Source organism: Berghia stephanieae, chromosome 2 (genome assembly GCF_034508935.2).
Source record: "Berghia stephanieae isolate SIO BIC M18660-M18661 chromosome 2, UCSD_Bste_1.3, whole genome shotgun sequence".
Lineage (NCBI taxonomy): Eukaryota > Metazoa > Mollusca > Gastropoda > Nudibranchia > Aeolidiidae > Berghia > Berghia stephanieae.
In genome coordinates this window covers 26,405,910-26,427,888 of record NC_088361.1, presented here as the reverse complement: position 1 = coordinate 26,427,888, position 21,979 = coordinate 26,405,910, and the positions used below count along the sequence as shown (strand labels likewise).

General features: G+C 34.4%; 1 protein-coding gene across 15 annotated transcripts in view; it reads left to right on the top strand.

Annotated features, from left to right (window-relative positions):
- LOC144964585 (uncharacterized) overlaps positions 1-21,979 on the top strand; it is a 46,776-nt gene that overhangs the window by 17,295 nt on the left and 7,502 nt on the right. For all 15 annotated transcript variants that reach the window (XM_078899031.1, XM_078899034.1, XM_078899033.1 and 12 more), the window contains 16 exons: positions 683-772; positions 1,252-1,325; positions 2,572-2,752; positions 3,531-3,635; positions 4,235-4,381; positions 5,493-5,729; positions 6,061-6,258; positions 8,102-8,304; positions 8,715-8,826; positions 9,154-9,369; positions 9,620-9,699; positions 12,049-12,132; positions 13,864-13,927; positions 15,035-18,127; positions 19,267-19,416; positions 20,344-20,394. In XM_078899031.1, coding sequence (XP_078755157.1) covers positions 683-772; positions 1,252-1,325; positions 2,572-2,752; positions 3,531-3,635; positions 4,235-4,381; positions 5,493-5,729; positions 6,061-6,258; positions 8,102-8,304; positions 8,715-8,826; positions 9,154-9,369; positions 9,620-9,699; positions 12,049-12,132; positions 13,864-13,927; positions 15,035-18,127; positions 19,267-19,416; positions 20,344-20,394 — 5,085 coding nt within the window. The remainder of the gene's footprint in view (positions 1-682; positions 773-1,251; positions 1,326-2,571; positions 2,753-3,530; positions 3,636-4,234; positions 4,382-5,492; positions 5,730-6,060; positions 6,259-8,101; positions 8,305-8,714; positions 8,827-9,153; positions 9,370-9,619; positions 9,700-12,048; positions 12,133-13,863; positions 13,928-15,034; positions 18,128-19,266; positions 19,417-20,343; positions 20,395-21,979) is intronic.

Genomic DNA, 21,979 nt, shown 5'->3' with positions numbered 1-21,979 from the left:
ACTGAAACTTATCTTTTGACAGAATTACTGAATTCATTCACAGCTTGGAAAAACTTATGTTTTATTTAGTATGTCAATCAGGTCATCCCCATGAACAATTTATCTTAAGGATATATTTCAAGGGAAATTTTCCCAGCATTATCACAGTGCAATGCCACAAGTGATGGAGGGTATGGTGACTCGCTCATGACCAAACAGCTCAGGGGTGGGATAGTGCGTTACCACTACGAAACACAATGAAGACCATTCTGTTGTGCCCCATTTATTGACATTCCCAACTCTTACCAAGAAAGCAATGTTATTGAATAGCTGTATAGAGGATAGTTTTGGATATGGCGTTTCCATATAGTCTTAAACCAAAATTTTTACATATCTTGAAAGTGCTGTACACTGTGTCACTTATATTTGTGGTAAAATTAATTCGAAATTGCCTCTGGTCTTTGCATAGTTCTGCAGGATATTAAATGAGGATGATAAGAGGGAGCAAAATGTTTCTTTCACTTCTGACACTCATAGAAGAATGAAGGTTTTACTTTAGTATGATGTAGGCAAATCCAGTTTCTTTTATTACATAAATGTTACATAAATCCAGTTTGTTTTATTGTATGAAGTAATTCAAGTTCCCATTGAAGGTATATTTTTCCTTTAGTTATGAGTCAACATTTTCTTCCTCGTTAATCAGACACTATTCAAGTCAACTTGTGATTTCCCTGACAAAGTGCTATCCTCAACTCTGTATAACACAGGAGCAGGAACAACTGCAGCGCTCAAGGTTAGTGTTAGCGTACATAATTAGATTCTCCCCCCCCCCCCCCCATCTCTCTTGAAGGAAATTAAGTAAAATTAAATATGCTAATTATTTCTCACAAAGTTTTTGAAATGAACAATTTGTATTTTATTTCTACATTTTATTTTTGACCTTTTCATATTATTAATTACTTTTTTTTGGTCAAGTCTTTCAAAGTTCTTCACATTTATAGCCTGGAAATGGGCTTGACTATTTGGTAATTTACTTTTCCAGAGCCTGTCCATTTCATCTATTTTTAAGAGATAAAAATATTCAAATTGTACATGTTTTGTTCATCAAAATCACCAGTTGAGTTAATTTTATATGAATGGCTTATTGTCTTAATTTAATCATAGCTTTTGCTGAACGGATCTGTACGATTTGAGATATCACTAGATAGTGTCGAAAAGATCTATGCTCATGGTGAAATTTTAATCCAACATTTGTCTGTTTTGTTATCACAGGGATGCCCAGCTCTGCTATTATGTGAAATTTTGTTTATGCCAGCTCTCTTGAAAGTGTCTAGCGAAGAAGAAACGTAAGACAATGTTTTCTTATAATCCTATACATTAATTTCCATTCATACCAATGAAGGCCCAATAGCTGATTCTTTATGCAGAGGTAGGGTGTTTGACCATCTTCAGCTTTTTTGTTTATTTTTACCCATATGCCTGTATGGTTTGCCAATTTGGTTTAATATGAGATTTCTGAAGAATTATTTTTCTCCTAAGAGAAGGCATATGCGATTTCTACAGTCTTTATACAACTGAAAATATAGTGTCCATGAGCTTGCCGGTTCTAAGTGATGCCATATACAATTGCCATTTCCCATTTTTTAGAGTCTTTTTGTAAATCCTGATCCTAATTTATAAGTCTTTTTACGCATTGTTTATAACATATTTTTATAGGACTTGCAGATATTAAAGTCTTTTTGCTTTAATGAACCGGATTAGATTAATATGTTTTGTACTTCGGGATAAAATCTTGGTTTTTAAGATCATAGTAAGATAAGATGAACTTTATTAATCCAAAACAGGAAATTTCATTGTGTTTTTGCTTTTAAGTGCAGCAACCTATAACGTCTATTGCTCCATTTGATTTGAGGGGACAGAGTATGACTTTCATCTCTTATTATCTTATTCATTTTCTTATTACAATACTTTTTTTTTCTAAGTCCTATATCCTTTTTTTTTTTACTGGTATTGCCACGGGTGGAACATTTCCAGCTTAACCCGGAGGTTTCAATGGATTTTAATTAATTTCCTGCCTTTAGTTCACCCCAACATAAAGACCATTTTCAGGAAATAGGTCACTTTCTAAATAAGTTTCAGGCTTTCTGAATTTTATTGAAAATGGATTTCAGGCTTTTATGGCCTGCCGTGGTTGCACCCATGCATTATTTGATGGCAGGTCTGCATTTATGGTTGTGTATAATACTATTTTTCACTTTGAGAGAATCAAAGCGGTAAATCATATGAGAGTGATTTTTAAAAATATTACCATGATATTGAAGCTCATCACACTCAAAATGGCAACCATTTCTTGTTTACAATGAATTGTATAGGAATGGCAACTAGTAATCATATAGGACACTGAAGCCTCATTTCCTGGATTTGCTAACTTCTTTTAATCGCAATTTATAAGTAGGCCTATACTTTTGATTCCAATCTCAATCAATGTAGTGTAAAAGTTTATAACTTTCTTGAAGAGTTTCCAGGCCAAATAAAGGCATTTCCCTTGACATTATCATATTTGTTATGTTGTTCATTTTTTCTCTATTTTAGATTCCTTAAACTTTTTAGTGGAATAGTAAGTTCTGGAGCCAGCAAACAGCAAGGAGCTCTATTTTTTATTCAGGCAGTTACAGACATTCTAGATTCTGCATCCGCAAAGCTTTCATCAACAGATCTTCTGTACCGCTTGTGGAATGTCCTTGCAGATGCCCTATTAGATGTTGTTATTGCTGTGAGTATTTTAAAACTTTGTCATTTGGAGATTGATTTATTTTGGAGATAGTTTTATCAAAAGTATAAAAATCAAATGCTTTTGTTAAGTCGTTTATTTTGAATTTCATTTAAGTCGAGCCTTAGACCAGCTCTTTTTCCCCATAAAATCTAAAATCTTTAATTCCACACAGAAATTAAACCCAAAAAGAAGCATTAAATATTGCAATTGATATAACATAGCCGCCAACTGTCCTGATAAAATCGAAACTCCCCCGATTTGGCAATCTGAGAAAAATTTTAAGAAAATAAATTGGACTTACTGTTTGTGTATTGAAATGAACATGTCCCAGGATTTTGTATTTATTATTAGCAAATTAAAACATGGAACAGAAAAGGCTCTAGATTATATTATATAATAGTTCAAAATGCTCATTTTTTTTTTTTTTTTGGGTCATGACGATATTATACGTCAGGTTTTCCCGTTTTAACTCTTTGAAAAGTTGGCCGCTATGCTGTAAATTAGCTGTAAACTTTATTGTGAGTCAATGATTGGTAGAAAGTTCTTTTCACAACAAGACACATTATTATAGGAATTGCAAATTTGGATGTTCTCAGAAATTTTGAATAATCGGCTTTAGTTTTGTATTTAGAGGAATTTTTTTATTATGTTAACTGAACTCTTTAAGGAAACTTTCTGAAATCTGATGGGAAACTATGAATGAATTCAAATTAGAATAATGATTAATTATTACTTTTATGAAATAATAGCATATTGCTTCTGGTATATTTTGTTTCAGACCAATGAAGTGAATCAGGGTGATGCTTTAGAATACAACTTTGGATGTCTTTATGCAGTTCTTCTTCTGCCAGTGCAACATCAACTGGCTAGTAAAGTGTCACAGGTAATTTTCCTATTTGATTTTTAACGTTTCTAATTGTTTGCATTGGTGCCAACCTTACGTAAAAATTCGTATTCTTATGCATTTTTGCTCATTGTACACATTTTGCTCAAAGAGTATATGTATATTAAATTTATATATTTTTTAAAAGCATTTTTAACAATCATACACTTTCTTAATGTACTTTAACACTAATCTGTTTGTTGACCTGGACATTCATATAGGGAGTTCAATGTAGTTTATCTGGGTGGGTCATATCAGATTTATAAGTGGAGCCTGGAAGTAGATACTGTTGTCTATAAAGAGTAAGTTTATTCATTAATTTAAATTATCCATTCTAATATATTGCTGGTATGATCTGATTGCCCATCATCAAATTTAGTGCTATTTATCGTCTTTGCAGGATTGTACGCATTTTTTCAAAATCTTACCCATTTTGGATCTTCATTGTACACATTTTCATGGGCCAGGATTGGCAGCACTGCTCATGCTTTATCGTTTTTACTTTTATTTGCAGTATGTTGTATAAATGGGTAGGAAGTCCATATTTGTCGAATTTTGTCAAATAATTTTTAAATTTCAAATTCTTTTCCCTTCACAAGGGTGTATGCAAATCCATGGTACGAGTGTGGAAGGAGTTGTACCATATTTTTGCCAGATTGTCTGCTCTCGTGACTAATGCAGAAGCCAACACTTGTCTGGAGGAAATTAGTTCAAAGGTCATTGGGGTCTGGAGGCCTGATTTCAAGGTATTTTTTCAAAATCTAAAGAGGTTTTTTTTTGTAAACCTTCAATTGCCTGAGTTTTCTATAAAAATACTTATATTTGTTAATTAGAAATTATAATGGGCAATCCTCTTTTCTTTCTTTCTTTCTTTTTTTTTTTTTTAAATAATTATGTGTGAAACAAAGAAACTGACAGACATAGTGTCAATATGAAGTTTGTTTTCATACTTCAAACCAAATGCAGACTTTACACCTTTCTCAACAAAAAGTCATGAACATGTCTGCCATGATTGATTGAGAGTTAAACAACTCATCTCCTAAACCCTCCTGCCCCTAAACCCCACCCTCGGATTGTGTTAACGTCATCACATCTTGATTTTTAAAAAATTTCCTTTTATTCATCTCATAGGGGAAATTTCTCTTTAGGGTCTATTCCAAGGAAAGACTGGAATAACCCAATCATTAGCCGCAGTGCAGTACTGCAAACTGAGCTAGGGAGAGGTGACTTGCTCAATCCACGCAACACAGCGGGTATTCGAATTCAATACCTTTTGGGTACAAAGCAAAGACCGTACGGCTGAGCCATGTTGCCACCACACATTCCTGCCAATGAACCATGAATTTTCCAAATATTTGCCTTAATTTATGGCTTTAGATTTTATGAGTAACCTGCGTATGCGATGTCTGTTTCATCACCGAGCTGTTACCCTGTAGAATGGGAAAAGTTCTGATTGGGCGTTATGAATCACAGAGATATTTGAAGTAATTCAGTAAATCCTGTATACTGTAATTTCACTTTGGCTATTTTCATAACTGATTAGCAAGATGAGGTTGCCTATAAGTATGATTCCTCTGCAAAAGTTTTCTCATAAAGACATATATTTCTGTATCGAAAATTCTGTTTCTTGTGTTGGAAATCTTGACTTTATATTTTCCCTACTGGGTTGTCCTATTGGCAACATACTTAACTTTCTTTTCTTTTTTCCTTTCTATATTTAAATTATTATTTTACTTTTCAATCTTTCGCCCTGTCCCTCTCCTTTTCCATCGCAAAACTTCAAACAATTGAATGTGTAAGAAAGTTTTAATGCTCCATTGTTCATCTTTTCAACCCCAACCCCCTTCCATTATTAAGGATCCATCCAATTTAGAATACCTTGCCTCAGTGGGTATGAAGATGCTGGACTGTGCTGACTTTTCTGCCATGTCTGTTGGTCGTAAGCAAACTGGGTTCACAATGAGTCCTAGCAAATGGACTAAACGCAGACAACGACCTATGTCCAACCTCCACTCTTTTGTACACATGTTGGAAAAGATGCAAATGGAAAGCAATACCTTATTTGATCAATTTGGAAACAAGTCATTCACCCAGGTTCAATTTTATTTTATTTTTTTTTTAAATGTTTAGTGGCATTCACCATATTTTTTTAAACAAAATCTTAGTCTACAAAGATATATATGTGTTTTGCCCCAATTATGATTAAAATTTAAAAAATCTTTTACTCTTAATCTTCATAGAGGCATGGAGAGAAATATTATTTAAAATATTTTTGTTTTGTTCTTTTGAGACTATTTAAATTGCTCAGCATCTGCACTTATAAATTACAAAATGACGATTCACATAAAGATAAGGAGATTGTTGAATTTTGAGGTTTGGAAAATAAGTTTTTATATTTTCTATTATTTTCTCATTTGATTTGCAGAAACAATCTGGTTCTCCAGGCTGTATTCTCTCCTACACCAACCATCTGATTGACATCTACACTCACCTGTTCACCCACATCCCTGGCACAGTTGTGTCTCACGTCCTGTCTGTTCTTGCCTCTCCAATGTCCAGGCTTTTCAATAAGGCACAAGGTACTGGGGCTGTTAAGATATTTGTGCCCTCAGTTTTGAGTAAGGTGGGTTAATTTTTATATGTTTTAAAATTATTTTTCTAAACTTTTAAATATGTTTGCATTGATTTGGCAAAACCCGTCCGATGTTGCACGAGTGAGCTAGTTTTGAGATTCGGGCGAAAAAAGGTAAAAAATGGTTATCTGCATGTTCTTCATTTTTATTAGCCGTCCAACTATATTCTCACAAAAGGAGTTTACAATATTATAGCTTATAGTTAATTTGATTTAGTTTTTTTTTAGCTCTATCGAAGAGGCATTCTTGAATAATTGATCTTAAATCTGTCTCTAAGGTAAAGGATTTCAACTCAGCGCTGAAAACTTAAATCTTTACCAAATCCCAACATTTTACATATCTTTCTTTTTGTCATTGTTCACTCTTTGCAAGTCAGTGCGTATCAATACAAGCTACCAGTGAAACAGTATAATGACTGCACATAACTATAAGCAAAACAATAAGCAATAGTCCGACATTCCATTTTTATCCATATTGTCATCGCTAAAATCATGCAACTAATGCATTTTTCTTTCAATTTTATATCATCATTTACAAAATAAGATATCTAAAAGTCATTATCATTATCTGAAAACGAAAATAAAATCATGAATGACATCGTAACTTAGAGTACTGAAAGAGGATGAAGCCGCACACAAACCTCCTCCTAAACTATCACTTTAAGTACTCAAGAAGGGGGGGGGGGGTCGGAGTCAAATTTTTTGGTTTGTGTTACAGAAGGGCTTGTTTTTTTTATTTTTGAGTATGGATGTGATGTGCAAGTGCTGTTGTGATGATAATGTAACTATTTTAAACAATTTTTAGTATATTTGTGTATCTTGTCATTAAACATTTTTTGACCTACCTACCCTCAAAAGTGAATAACTTTGGCCCTTATACAAACTGCATTTTTCCAGAAATGGTGCCTCTATTCGTGTATGTAATAATATTTGATTCAAATTTTTCCGGCATCCGAAGGGTTTTGCCAGATCACCACACATCTTGTAATATGGAAAATGTACACGTTTGATAAAGAAGAGAAATAATAGTCACTATAATATACTATCCTAATGCTATTGATTTGTGGATCAACTCTTTGAAGTGTAAATATTTATTTTCCTATGGGTCCTGAAAGCTCAGTTGTAGAGCACTTGCCTTAATACCAGATGGATGAGTATCGATCTCTGGTGGATTCAAGATTCTTTTCTGATCTCCCTGTCACCCATAAATGATAGACTAGCTGACATGGCGATTTTTTGGAAAAAATAAAAATCCCAAATTTTGCAAGCCGAAAAGAGCAAAATTTGCGATTTTTTCCTAAAAACCCTTAATTAGTTCATGAAAGAGGAAGGTATTTGTTTGTTTTTAAGTGTTTCACGGCTCTTGCAGCAAATGTAAGGTCATATCGGCACAAGTAAAAAGGAAGAAAATGGTATAGTAATAAAGAAACTACTCTTGATAATTATCTTTTACGTTCTACACGAGCTGTCAAATTAAAAGAAAAAAAATTTCATCTTTTCTTTATTTTTCTTTTCTTTTTTTTTTTTTTCCTTTGCAAAATCTCAAAAATTTGCAGATTTTGTGGCTTCAATGCAAATCAGTGATATTTCGCGATTATTTTCGGCCACACATGATGCAAAAAACTGTCATGCTAGGACTAGTGTCCTTTCTATAGAAAGCAAAATGTTAAAAGATAATCTCTGGTTCCATGAACTTCACAGCTCTGAATGACTTTTCATTGAATTTTTTATAAATTTTTGTATTTAAGTCAAAATGTTTCTTTACATGCTTCTACTTCTAGGTACTGCATTTATTTTCTGTTGCATAACATTATTGATACTTTTTTTTTTTAAGTTGGAAAAGCTATGGTTTGAGATCTGCAGTTGTGTCACTGGGCGTTACACTGAGCAGTATGACTCTTCATTCCTGGCAACACTATCTCCCCTCTTAGAAGTGACTTTTCCTCATCCGAGACGAGCCATCAAAAGTCAGACTCTGACACTCTGGAGTTCAACTTTCAGCAAATCTGTTGGTCTCACTTACCCCGAGAGCCTCAAGTGAGTCATTGGATTGGGTTTTGTTTTTTTTTAGATTAAATGACAAGTGTAATTTTACCCTCTTTAAAAAGAAAAACGTGATTATTTTTAGTAAACTAAATTATATTATTAGGTGTATTATTACCTTTTTCTCTTTCATGTATGTGTCATGAAATTTTGTAATTTACTGTTGAAAGCCTAAAAAGAAATAAACTTGAACCTATGTTCAGGCAAAGCTAAATGAATAAGACAATCTTATTCTTTAGTTTTTACTTTTAGAAATTTATTTACCCCCAAATACTTTATCTTTTTGATTCTGAGTTTGTTGAATGATGAATATATAAGCAGAAAGTTCAGGTGTAATTTACCACTAATATTAACTTACAATTTCCACAGATCTTATCTTATATTTTATATCACATTTTTTTCAGACCAATTTTATCAATAATGAAAGAGAAGACTGCCATTGTACTGCCAGGGTGGATCACAATTGAGGACAATGTTATAGCTGAAACTCCTTTTTCCGATGTCAGCCAGAGTCAGGTGAGATTTCCACTTTCCTCAGTGTTATTTTGTTCTCAGTTTTACCACTAAACACAGTCAAACCATTCATTCCCTCTGGCTGAATCTGTTGCTGAAAATTTAATTTGATTATTGATGATAAAAAGTTTTATTTGTTTAGTAGCCCTTACTAAAAAGATAAATAAGATCACAATATGAAGTCAAAATTACTAATCACAAACCATAGTTACTCCCACCCCCACCCCTTTTTATTTATTTTTTTTTTGTTTGTTTATTTTTGGTTTTTAATTTTTTTTTTTTTTTTTGTAAACGTACCCTTTTTGCAAAGAATAAAAATTATATTTTTAGGGAGATTCTCAAGTGCCTGCTCCAATTCTGTCTGGTTTCCCCTCGCCAAAACGCCTTCAAAAGGGAAGCTTCTTGCACAAGGACTTATCTCCAGCTAGAAAATCACCAGCTGCCAGCAAAGTGTCCCCAGCTAAGATTATTTCACCAAAGGATGCAAAGACGTTATTTTCAAGTTGCAGAAATTTGTCATCAGAATTAAATCTGATGTCTGATAAGGTAAAAAGACTTTTATTGGACTTTCCATCTCCTTTTCTCATTTTTACTTAGTTTTTAAGTCATATTTTACACAAATTCTATTTTAATAGAGAATGCAATAGTTTATTATCTGTTTTGTAGAGTTATTCAAATTTTTTCAATCCGTTTTGATGTGAGGATCATTTTTGTCGCTAAAGTCATTTATATTTCATTTTTTGTCAAGAAACAGCACAGTCAAATGTATAATCTTGTAATTCTTATATCAACACAGGACTTTGTTGTCATCTCATCCCCAACAAAACGACGAAGAGTTCTTACAGAACATCAGAAGGAGGTTTTGAAGGAAAAGAGGTATTTTAGTGCAAATCTCTTTGACTGTGTTTTATATTGTGGTAAAAACGGGTCAATTTTTTGCATGTCTCACTGCAGGCAATTGGGCAACCCGGTTATGGACAATCGGTTTACCTGGCCAATTAATTGTATTCTTATGAAGCGTTAACATAAATTTATATCGTATTTTATTCATTAGAACTCTTTTTTATTTATTTTTTACTGCCACTGCTGTTGGTTAAATTCTCTGCGAGTTTCTATTCTTATTTCTTCTGCTACTAGACAATATGGGGAACAAGTTCCATTTCTTTGACACTTTTTGTCCTCAAATCTCTTCCTTATCCAATGCTGCCTATTGCCAGATAGTTATTCGCAATAAAATCAGGTAGGACGATGTATATAAAGTGCCTTCCTGAGGACACTGCAATTTTTAGAGTTACGAGATCATAGCCAGCTGGCCATCTACACCTGATTCGAATGATTTCTGGTTATGATACCCATTTACATATTTATATTTTCTTTTCTACACAAACTTAAATTTCACTACTTGATATCAGCTTTTATTGCACCCAAAATATTATCTTCAGAATAATTATTGTACGATAATACTGATGTGAGGTTAAATTACCTGAAAGTACTGGCAGATTTATAGAAAAGTATATCATTTTTTTTTAAATGTCGGCATCGATTTTGTGACGACGGTTCACATTCAAATACTCAAACTAGGGAACTTTAGTGTAGGATTGCCGTTACAACCGAAAATTCAGGATGTCGGTGCATCTTGATTACTACATGTCATTGTGATGTACTATAACTTTTAAAGGTTTTTCATTGGTTTCCTGCAAACTGAAGCAATAATAATAATAATAATGATAATAATAAGTTATTAATATAGTGCTCAACATCCACATGTGCTCAGCGGCACTTTACAATATTAATTGTCATTCAAACATTCATTCTTTGACCATTTTGAGAATACATGTGAAAAAACATACACATGCATACAAACTCAAACACATATATTTACATTCATACAGGAACATACACACTGAACTAAAATTAAAATTAAAATTAGATTTAAGGCATATTCTATGAGTGAAACAAGTTCTGTCTTAAGAAGGTGTTTTTTGAAAGACTGACTATCCCTAATTAGTTTTACATCTGGGGAGAACGATTTCCATAAGATGGGGCCACTTACAGAAAAAGACTTATTACTAAGGGATAATCCGGTTCTGGGGACAATTAAGAGAGAGTTTTCAGCCGACCTTTAGTGGCCGTGTTGGATTATATTGTTGACATAAATCCATGAGGTACACTGGAGCTTGATTATTTATGAACAATATTACAAGTTTTAAAAACAATTCTTTCACTAACTGGCAACAATGGAGATTAAATAGAATTTCTTTTGTATGGTCATTGGATTTTAAATCTATTTTGCGGCTCTGTTTTGAATATTTTGCAAACATATCATTTTGGCCATCGCATTTAAAAGCAATGAATTACAGTAGTCATACCTGCTGGTTACCAAAGCATAAACAATAATTTGAGTAGTGCTCTCATCAAGAAGATGTCGAATTTTACCAATATTTCTTAAATGATAAAAGCAAGATTGGCAGGTTTTTGTTATAACAAGATATGAAGTGAGTAGAAAAGTGCCAGAAGACAAAAGAGAATAAAAAAATTTTTCGCGGCGGTGGTGGGGTTTGAACCTGCGACCTTATTGGTACGACAACTCCGCCTGGCAGGTGAGAGCGTGGCTCTACCGTGTGAGCTATCCACGAACACAAAAATATTCGTTTCAAACCCAAAGTCATTTCTAGATCCCTCTCTCATCATGCCTTGTCTTTTGTGATGTTGTGAAAGCTGATTATCAATGTGTTACAATACCATCTGAGAATGAAAGGCATTTTAAAAGATTTTTTAAAAACCTTTTTAATGTAAGAAAGCAATTGTTTCCAAGTCTACCACAATTGTGTTTGGTTTATTTTATTACATTATGATTATTAATTCTTTTGTTTCTTTGTCACATTTTTATTGGATTATCTTAAAATCTGAGTGCATACCAGCTTCTATCAATGAAAGAGAAAAGGGGAAAAGGCTTGTCTTTATTTTATTTGTTTTATTTATATATAGTTTTCAGCTTCAAGTAGAGAAAAAAAATATGCTTACTAGTCAGAATATTCCCCTTACATACTATTGAGATAGTATTTCCAAAAAATATTTTAACTTATTTTTATTTATTTATGTTTTGTTTTTTTTTTGGCATCAGAACCAGTTTTGCAATGTACAACAGCTTGCCGTATCTCAAGATGCACTTGTATGTTTCTTGTATTGCAGTTTTAAGTTTTTGTTTTTTGTTTTTATAATCAGAATCATACCTGCTATGTACAACAACTTGGATGCATCTCAGGATACCTCACTGATGGCACAGCTCAATGCTGAATCACAGCAAGAGTAAGTTTTCAAAAGACTTGACCATGGGTCCAATTTTCAACTGATTACTTTCATTAACCCTCTCGTGTTCAGATTCTTTTTGGGGGAGTAGATAATGAGTTCCCTATATGGCCATGTCAATCATGTAGACATCCTTTGATGATATAAGCCTACTCTTTGATATCTGTAGTCGCCTTTTCGTTTTCTACGGTCACTCATGGCTAAACTCCGCCCAGAAACGATTTCATAGGTCCGTCCATCACCAAATTTCAAACTTTTGTTCTCGTGAGTTCATAAGTTTTTTGACCGAAGAACGATTGGCTACTGAGCATCTTGACCCTTCAACGATTGATCGTCAGCTCACGTGTCAACAGCCGTCAACAATGAATTGAATCATCGTCGATGCAGTGGAAGACGGCCAGGGAATAGTTGCGTCACATCGCCACGTTGTTGAATAAATTATCCAGGCATGGTCGATAGGTAAAAAAGCCAAATTATGTTCTAGTTACATTTGAAACAAAGTATATCACTGATCTCGTCTCATTGAGATATAAAGAATGATATAAAAATCAAGAAAATCGGCCGATAAATAAAAAAGTTGCTAAAAAAAGCTAAAATAAACAAAAGCAATTTTTAAAATCAAATTTATTCGTAAAACAGTTGGTTTTCAACCGATTTTTATGAAACAAAGACCAATATACTTCTTTTTTCAAGCTGATTTCAGCAATGTGACTTTCAAATTCCTCAGAATTATATTTTTTACTTTTAGATTTTAGCTTTTAGGCCTACTCCATAAGGTGTTATATTCCTTGCATAACAATAGCGTAATACATCGACGGGGGGAAGCGTCTTTGTTTCGGCCAGCTGGATAGATAGCCTGTGATTGGTCGAACACTTTGAGATGCTTGATTCACAATTCTACACGAACGGACCCCGGCGGTCTATCAAAGAGGTGTAACAAATTTATTTACCGACTATTTTTCTTGGTGCTAAAATTACAAAGTAATAATTTCGCATCAGAAAAAATAACTCTGAAGTTCCTATCTCTTTATTACAATAAAATTGATACCTCGAATGACAAAATCGACCCACAAATAAGGGAGTTATAAATTATTCATAATATTTTTAAAAGTTTACAATAATGGTCTTCAAAGTCATTTTTCATCACCAAAGTCGTAATTTTTTACCGATTTTTACCAAACAAAGTGCAATGTCAATGATTCTCACCCGCAAATAAAATAGGATTTAAATCGCAATTTCTGAAACGTATTTTCTTTTCTGTCGGCAAATTTATAAAAATCTAAGCTAAAAACACCCTGCGGCAGTGACAGGGCCTGTCATTTCCTTCACAACGATTGGATTTTACTTACTGAGGCCAGTCTTGACTACCCCGCCCATGAATATCATGCCGTTGTCGGTTTTTGTCGGGTTGAATCTTAAAGAGTTAATTCGGGATCCAACCTCTAAAAATATAACATTTTTCTCTTACTGTTGTTAGAAGAAAAAAAAAAGATGTCTGCTTATACCAACTACATCCATACTGTCCTATTTTTGTAAAAAAAAAAAAAAAATAAATAAATAAATTTGGATTGTGGTTCAACTTTGAAAACACTTTTTAATTAAGATGAATTTTTGCATTTCATTTATAAAAAAATATGTTTCAGATTTGATATTAGATGTTCACTCTCAACCAGCAGTCAGCAATAGCTATTTGTTCTGTACTAAAGTCAGTATATTTTATTTTTTTTCCAGAAGCATGTCATGCACAGATGTGATTGTAATTCACGATTCTCAGTCATCTCAATTAAAGGAAAAGGTGAGATTATTTTCTGTTCAACAAAAGCCGTAAGCTTTTTCTTGGTTTGTTGGGGATGAGGATGGGTTAATGACACTTCAGATGATCATTATTGGCAATTGTACAAAAATTAAGTTTTGTTGGGATAAAGTTTTACCATCTTTTATCTGTATAAAAATTTTTAAAACTTTTCAAAATTTATCCTTCAGCTCTCAAAATAATGTCGTTTATGACATTAGAACATGCCTAAATTATACCACTATTTTGGTATTAAGTAAAGCAAATAACTCATTAACACAATTGAAATTTCACTCAATAACTATGAATTCTTTTATTTTATAAAGTCATTCCAACAATGATTCTCACTTCAGTACAAATTGTTTTTTAGGCCAACTGCTTCATATTATGTTTATGCATTTTGATTAAAAGGATAAAATCTAGGTGATGTACAAGGAAGACTGAGCGGAACGGATTATCGAAAATTTCCTCTTTAGGTTTAAAAGTGCTCAAGATGTAGTACAAATTGATCATAGGGATCAAAAGTAAAGATGGTGTTTTTCAATTTTTGTTTTCACATTCAGTTCATTTTTATATGTTTGCCATTTGCATATTCTAAGGTATCTGGGTGGGATTTTTTATCCTCCCATTGTGGGCAGGGAGGCTACTTGCTGCTTCATATCTATTTTCCAACTTGCTTTCTGTCTTTGTCCTGGAATGTTTGGTTTTGTTCTGTCCCACTGTTGGAGGGATATATAGTTATAGTTTTGGGAGATGATATTCTTTTCCTTGTAAATCATCTATTATGTACTGTTATATTTTTTTAATGTAAGCATTTTAGTGTATTCCTCTTAATGGGAGCCTGTACTTACAGCTGGATGAGACTTTAGGTGAGCTTAAACATTGATAGTGTGCTCTTGGAATCTACATCTGTTCCCTAGTACTTAGTCTTACTTTTTTTTTTGGAGTGCTTTCAATAGTGAATCTAGAATACTTCTCTGAACTGACTTAAAAGTGTTGCAAGCGCTGTAAAACTCCTAAAGCAAACATATTCGAAGGTATTTTGGTGATAGTGATTAAGTAAATTTTGAAAATGCCTGTAATGTTTTGATTATATTTTTCCTTTCACAGATAACTGTTTCTGATTCACACAAAGACAATACCAGCGGTAGTAATAGTGGTGGTTTTACGATTCCAAAACAAGTAAAGTTGCCAACAAGAAGGAGGTCAACTCGAATTAAGGAGATGAGTAATGATGAGGAAATAGAAGCACTGAATAGCAATGGAACTGCCTCAAAGAAAACTGGGAAATCAATTTTGAAAGAATCAGAGAAGATGGTAGAGGAAGATGGACCTGATAAGCAACCTCTAATATCTTCGTCAAAGAAGAATGAAAATCAGAAACACAAGAATGATATTGAAATGGACAATGAAGAGGACATGGTTTTATCATCTTTAGAAACCTCTTGTGAAATGCCTTTGAATGCTCCTAAGGCCGTTGATACGACAAATGACAAAATTGAAGTGCCAGCTTTTGGAATGTTTAGAACTAAAGATTCATCTCCAAACAATCTTCAGTCTGATACTGATGTGAAAAATAACAGCTGTATTTCATCAGAATCCAAGCCGAGGAGAATTTCATTGAGAAAAATTAAAAGTCAGGATGGAGAATCCTCTGTGGAAGCTCCAGCTGTCCTGAAAATGACAGAACAAGAAGTCAATATTGGGAAAAGTCCCCGCCGTGTTCCGCTGCAGAGAATACATGATCAGAAATCGACCAATCAAAGTAATCTTATAACAGTTGAGCCAGAGAAAAAGAAATCGGATCTCCAAGAGGATAAAACCGAACAAGACTCTGAAACAGTGGTTGAACCCAAAAAGACCAGATCTGCCCTGGAGAAATGGTTAGCTAAAAGTAATCCACCTACAACGTCCAGGAGAGAATCTCCCAGGAAGAAAAGAAAATTTAGTGACGTTTTGGATGATGATTCACAATTGGAAAAATCTCCTAACTTTCCAGTTACGTTAGTGGAAGATACCCAATCACCTGGGAAAGTGGGAAAACCTCACTTGGATTCGGCATCCATAGCAGAAACCCCATTGAAAAGTGATGATAGCCCCTCTCCAGTCATACGCAGTGTTAGGAAATTATTTGCTGACGATGAATCTGCTAAAAAGGTCAACTCTGACACCCCAAAAATTTCTGATGTGATTGTAATTTTGAGGAGAGAAGACGCAATTAAAAATTCTCAAACTGATTTGAACAAATTTGTAGTGGAAAATGAGGAGGAGGTGACTTTATCTCAGGGATTTACCACTAATCAGGAAGAGTCTGAAACAATGACAACAGCAGCTTCTCTGTTAGAAAGTGAAACACTGAAAAGTAGCTCAAAGGAAAAATACACAAATACTAATTCACATGAGATGCCTCAGAGTGAGAACTTGTTTGCTAGTTCAGAAGGAAATACAGACTCAATGGAACCATGGATGGCTATGCAGATGCCGACATTAGCTTCCCAAACAAAAGATTTAGGCATTGGCAGCTCGAAGTTAGATTCCTCCAGCAGTTCCAGAACGTCCAGTAGTGTTGAGAGTGACCCAAAAGACAAACCAATGTCCAGCACTGAATCTGAATTTGACCCTTCACAAGCCACTCTGAATGATGACTATAATAAGATTTCGTCTGTTATCAAGAAGAAAAATAATGTTCGAGAGACACTTGCTTCAACCCGAACTAGAAGATCAAATATTAAAAGAAAAGACCTTAGTGAGAAGTTCCCAGAGAAAAGTTCATCCAAACTCGAGGATCAGATGAGTGAGGGAATGGCATTTTCAAAGAATAATCAGAAAGAACAGGAAGCTGAAAATAGTTCTGAGCAGGGTATAGTTGACGCAGTGGTGGGCAGTCAAGATGAGAGAAAGACTGGTAGCCAAAAACTTTCTTCCAATAAAAATGATTCTACTTCAGAGAAAGAATCAAATAGTCAATCTTCATTGGAAAAAGGAGAGGTGACTCCTGTTGTCAAATCTACCAATGAAAATTCATCACAGCGATGTAGCACAACAAAGAAGAAGCGACTAGTGGCCAAGCAGTTGTCAGAACATCGTCAACAAGGACTAAAATCTTCTGATGCATCCAAATCTGAATCAGTGGATGGTGATGTCAAATCTGAAAAGTTTGAAAGGAAATCTGCTGGAAAATTGGGTAGACGTATGGTATCATCTGTAAGAAGAAGAATATCTCCAACTGTGTCCCCACCAAGAATAGGATCAAAGCATATGCTGAGAATCAGAACTAAACCAGTTAAAAAATTGTCACAGTCACCACCTTCAAAACGAGGCCGCTTTGAAAATAAGAATATAATTTTAGAAGATTCAAGCTCAGACGAGATGCCTTTATCTTCCCTTGTTCAAAAGGAAAAGTCAATCGATGCATCAGAAAAGGAAACTGCAGATAATGAAGAAGTAACAGAAATGGAAAAAGAAATATCTGAAAATTTAAGTGATGATCAAGATGAGACATTGGCTGCTCTTGCTTCTGCAATAGCCAAGGAAAAACAAAACATTTCTGAAGTTATAACAGAAAATGATGCATCAAATTTGAATTCAACAGAACAAGTCAAAACATGTGAACCTGTAGCAATGAATTTGTTACCAGATGTGATGGTTGATGAAAAGGATTCTAAAGATAACGACGTTGAGTTGACCAAAGGCAATGAAGTTAATGTTGAAGAAAAAGAAGATTGTTTCACTGAGGTAATGTTGTCAACAATTGAAGAAATTCCTCCTGGACAAGCTGATCCACCAATGGAAATTGAAAGTAGTGACCAGAGCACTGGGTCAGATGAGGTGTTTAAGGATACTCTTAATACTGCTGCTGTTGAAGTTACTGGAATTTCAAGTAAGGACATGGAGGTTGATAAGAACCCGGAAGAGAACTCTGAGGTAACTGTTCAGCAGCCTGTCGATGAAACCACAAATGAAGAAGAAGGGGAAGATTCAGAATCAGCCATGGAAAAGACTGATGAATCTTCCACAATTGTGAAAGAAACAGATGAGGACAAATGTGACGATGACGATAGTGTTGATGGTAAACCAAAGGGAGATAAACAGGATGAACAACAGAAAGATGCACAAGAGTTTGTTCTAAGTGACTGGTCTCCATCTAAATCGCCAAGTTGCAGTATCCTACGGAAACAATCTACTCCTTCTAGTGGGGAAAAAGTAAGTTTTTAGATTAGTAGCTGTTGATTGTATTGATATTTCAATATCAATGAGTTGTACATTTTACAGTAAGGAGATTTACACGATGCAATTTCATTCTTATCTATTGTTTGTTGTTGTTGTTATCATCACCACTATTATTATTTTTACTGTTATCAATGTTATGATTGTGGGTGGTTTTCCCGGCCTCCCATAGTTTCTTCTATCCCCCTGTATCTGTTTTCCAATTGCTTTCTGTCTTTATCTTGGAATGAGCTTGCTAAGTTTTGTCCTGACCCTGGCCGGAGTCCTTGGCTGGGAGGGAAGCAGTTGAATATATAGTTATAGTTTTGTGAGATGATATTTTTTTTCCTTGTAAATCATTTCTCTATTATGTACTGTTATTTTTGTATGTTAACATATGATTTGTAAACATTTGAGTGTACTCCTCTTAGTGGGAAATTGTGCTGGTGTCTGGGTGAAACATTTAGGTAATCTCAAACACAGATAGTGTGCTCTTGGAATCTACATCTGTTCCCTATTTTGTCTTACTTTTTCCTCAAGTCCTTTTAATTTTACATCAAGAATGGCTGTACTATCCTATTTTATTCCTTTTTACTGGCATTGATATGACCTAAATGTAAAACCCTTAAAAACAATGTTATGATTGCGGGTGGTTGGATGGGAGCATCACCCTTGAATCATATACCTATGATGTTCGCATGGGTGTACGATCCGATAGTGATGTCGTTTCTTCTTCTCTTTACTAGCCTATCCTGCTTCTTTGGTTTGTGATTGTATTTTTGACAGGGGATATTTTTTTTCTGTAAATCTCCTGCCTGTTTGTTCTTGGTTATTTATAATTTAGCTTATGATATCTTTAGTTTATGATTTTGATTTACATTTGTAGTATTTTTGTTAGATTGCTTGTTTTTTTGTTTCAGCGGTCTCTCATATAACCTCAGTTGTGTTGGAAGAGACCTAAAGCAACAAACAAAAAAAAAAAAAAAAAAAAAAATGTTATGATTATTCATATTGTCATTGTTAAGAGAGAGAGAGACGGAGAGTGAATTAACATACCAGGAGTATATATAATTATTTCCTCTCTCTGGCTTTGCTGTGAATGAAATTTAGTATTCCTCTTTTTTTTTCAACCACAGGGACGCAGAAAAGTTTCATTTGCAGAGCCTGTAGTGAGTGGTGAGAGTCCAGTGAGAGAGAAGTATCATTCCGAGTCATTGCCAACCTCCCCTCTCATCTGTCATACCTACAGTATGGCTCTAACTAGACCTGGATCTCCTGGAATCAAAGTAAGTTGAACTCTTACAAATCCACACATGCCACTTGTACAGATTTAATCAATGTATACCAATTTTCTCTCAGGTCAAATTAGGCAGATTTTTTCCCTCCAGATTCGAATTTGAAAACCAACATTGTGGAGGAAAATTGCTGAAAATATTAGTTAAAATCTGGAACCTTTACAATCAGGATAATTACAAAATTTTAGGGAACAGGATTTTCTCTGTATGATTTAATTCCCTAATTGGGACATGGTCCCCGACTAATGGGGATAAATAATCACCTGAGCCTGACACTCATATTGAAGATTTTGTTGCAAGTTACCTTAATTCTCCATCTCAAAATATTATATGAGCAATGAAAACAGACAAGAAACATCCAATCAAAGGTTGTCACTTCAAAGACGGCCAAATCAACTGTATATTCACTCAACATATGTGTACTAATGGTGAATTAGTTCACAGTCTATGTCAAAGCTTACTATATCGGGGTGTGAAACATGTCTCATACATTTACCATCAAATTCAAAGGAGGTTGGACAATACTGTTGTGTTGACCCAAGCCTGCTCGCATTTCCGTCTCTTGTCTTGTCAGGTGTGAAACCGGCCTCACAAGTGAAGGTTTAGACATTTCCCAATTAGAGATGTCCGACTGTGTGTAAATTGAGATGTCAGAACTCTTGTATTTTGATGAAAATTTCTGCTTCAACAAAAATAATTGAGAGTTAAGAAGTTTCATGCAAAGGAAGTTTCATTATTCGTATACAATTTTACATATTATATATATTTTATTTCGATCACTTTTCAGCAATTTTAATCTCATAAAGCTGATTAAGTGTTCTCTTTTCTGAAATTTTCTTTTATTTACTTTGTGCTTATTTAAAAAAAAAAAATGGAATAAATCTTATTATCTTTAATGTTGTTTTTTTTTCTCTCCAGCCAATCAAAGGAAACAACTACCGCCGTAGATTAGACACATCTTTGAAAAAGGTTTGGATTCTTACTGTTGTTAATTATGATGTCTTAACTCTCTCGAATTCACCATGATTGAAAATTGAACAAATTTGTACGATTTTCCATTCATAGAAACTCAAGAGTGGTAATATCCAGTCTCAGTGTTGGAGTTAATCGAAATGTCACTCATTATTTTTCCATTGAAAATCTGAATATTTCTGATTCAATTTAATGAAGCTTTGAAGTCTTGTATGAGATTCGCCTTTGGACATAAATTAATAGTATTGTGGTGTGTGCCTGGGATGGCTGAAGTCATGCAGGCACTGGTGTGAATTGCCATTTAGTTCATGCATATTTGGGCATGTTGACTAAGGCACCCGCCAGGTGGGTCTCGTGACTTCCACCGTTGGACCTTTGCCCCTGCGATATGCACTTAAGCACCCCACTGCTCTCTGATGAAATGAGTACCTTATTGGTAACAGTTTTGCCCCTGTGGAAAAAGTATTATAATAGTGCCTCAGAGGAGACATGTCTTGTCCTAGATGTTGTGTGTTGACTTTGAACCTCTTGTTAAGCGCTTTGAGCATGTTTTTGGATATTGTGCCATATATAACACTTCACGCCCGATGAAACACACAGATGGAAAAATGCAATCTAATTCAAAACACAAAATTGCATCTTCAGTGCTGGAGAGGTATGCAATACTGTGAATTTGAATTTTTTTTTAAATGTATAAATAAAAAGATAACATTTATGCATTAATTTTATATCCAACAACAAAAAAAAAACAAACTTGAAACTCATAACTAGTTAGGGACAATGTGGCTCAGCACTATGGTTATAGATCCGTCCCCAAAAGGTACCGAGTTCGATTACCCTACACGTTGTGTGGCCTTGAGCGAGTCACCTTAGCTCACTTTCTGAGTTGGGTTCCTGACCTCCCATAGCAGGCAGGGAGGTACTTGCTGTGTCTTCTATCCCCCTGTATGTTTTCCAATTGCTTTTGTCCTGACTCTGGCCAGGGACTTGGCTGGGAGGGAAACAGTCGAATGTATAGTTATAGTTTTGGAAGATGATATTTTTTTTCTTGTAATTTATATCTCTGCTTGTACTGGTATTTTAAAAAAATTTTAACATATAATTTATAAACATTTGAGTGTATTCCTCTTAGTGGGAGCCTGTGCTGGTGTCTGGGTGAGACTTTTAGGTGATCTCAAACTAAGTACACTGATAGTCTTAAATAATAATAATGCTTAAAACTTATATAGCGCTATAACTCAGAGACACCAGACTCTAAGCGCTTGGAATCTACTTCTGTTCCCTATTTATACCATTCCCCTTTGTCTTACTTTTTTTGGGTGCTTTGATTGTAAATCATCTTTTTTTTTTTACTGGCGCTGATATGACTTGAATATGTTGCAAGCGCTGCCTTAAAAACACTTAAAAACAAACAACAAATTAGCTCACTTTGGTGCGCTGCACTGCAGCTGATGCCTGGGTTATTCCAGTCTTCTCTTGGAATAGAACCTAAAGAAAAATGTTCCCTCAGGAATGAATAAAGGAATTTATTTATTTATTTTAACAGAAAAAATATCCTTAAATATCAGCTTCTGATGACTTA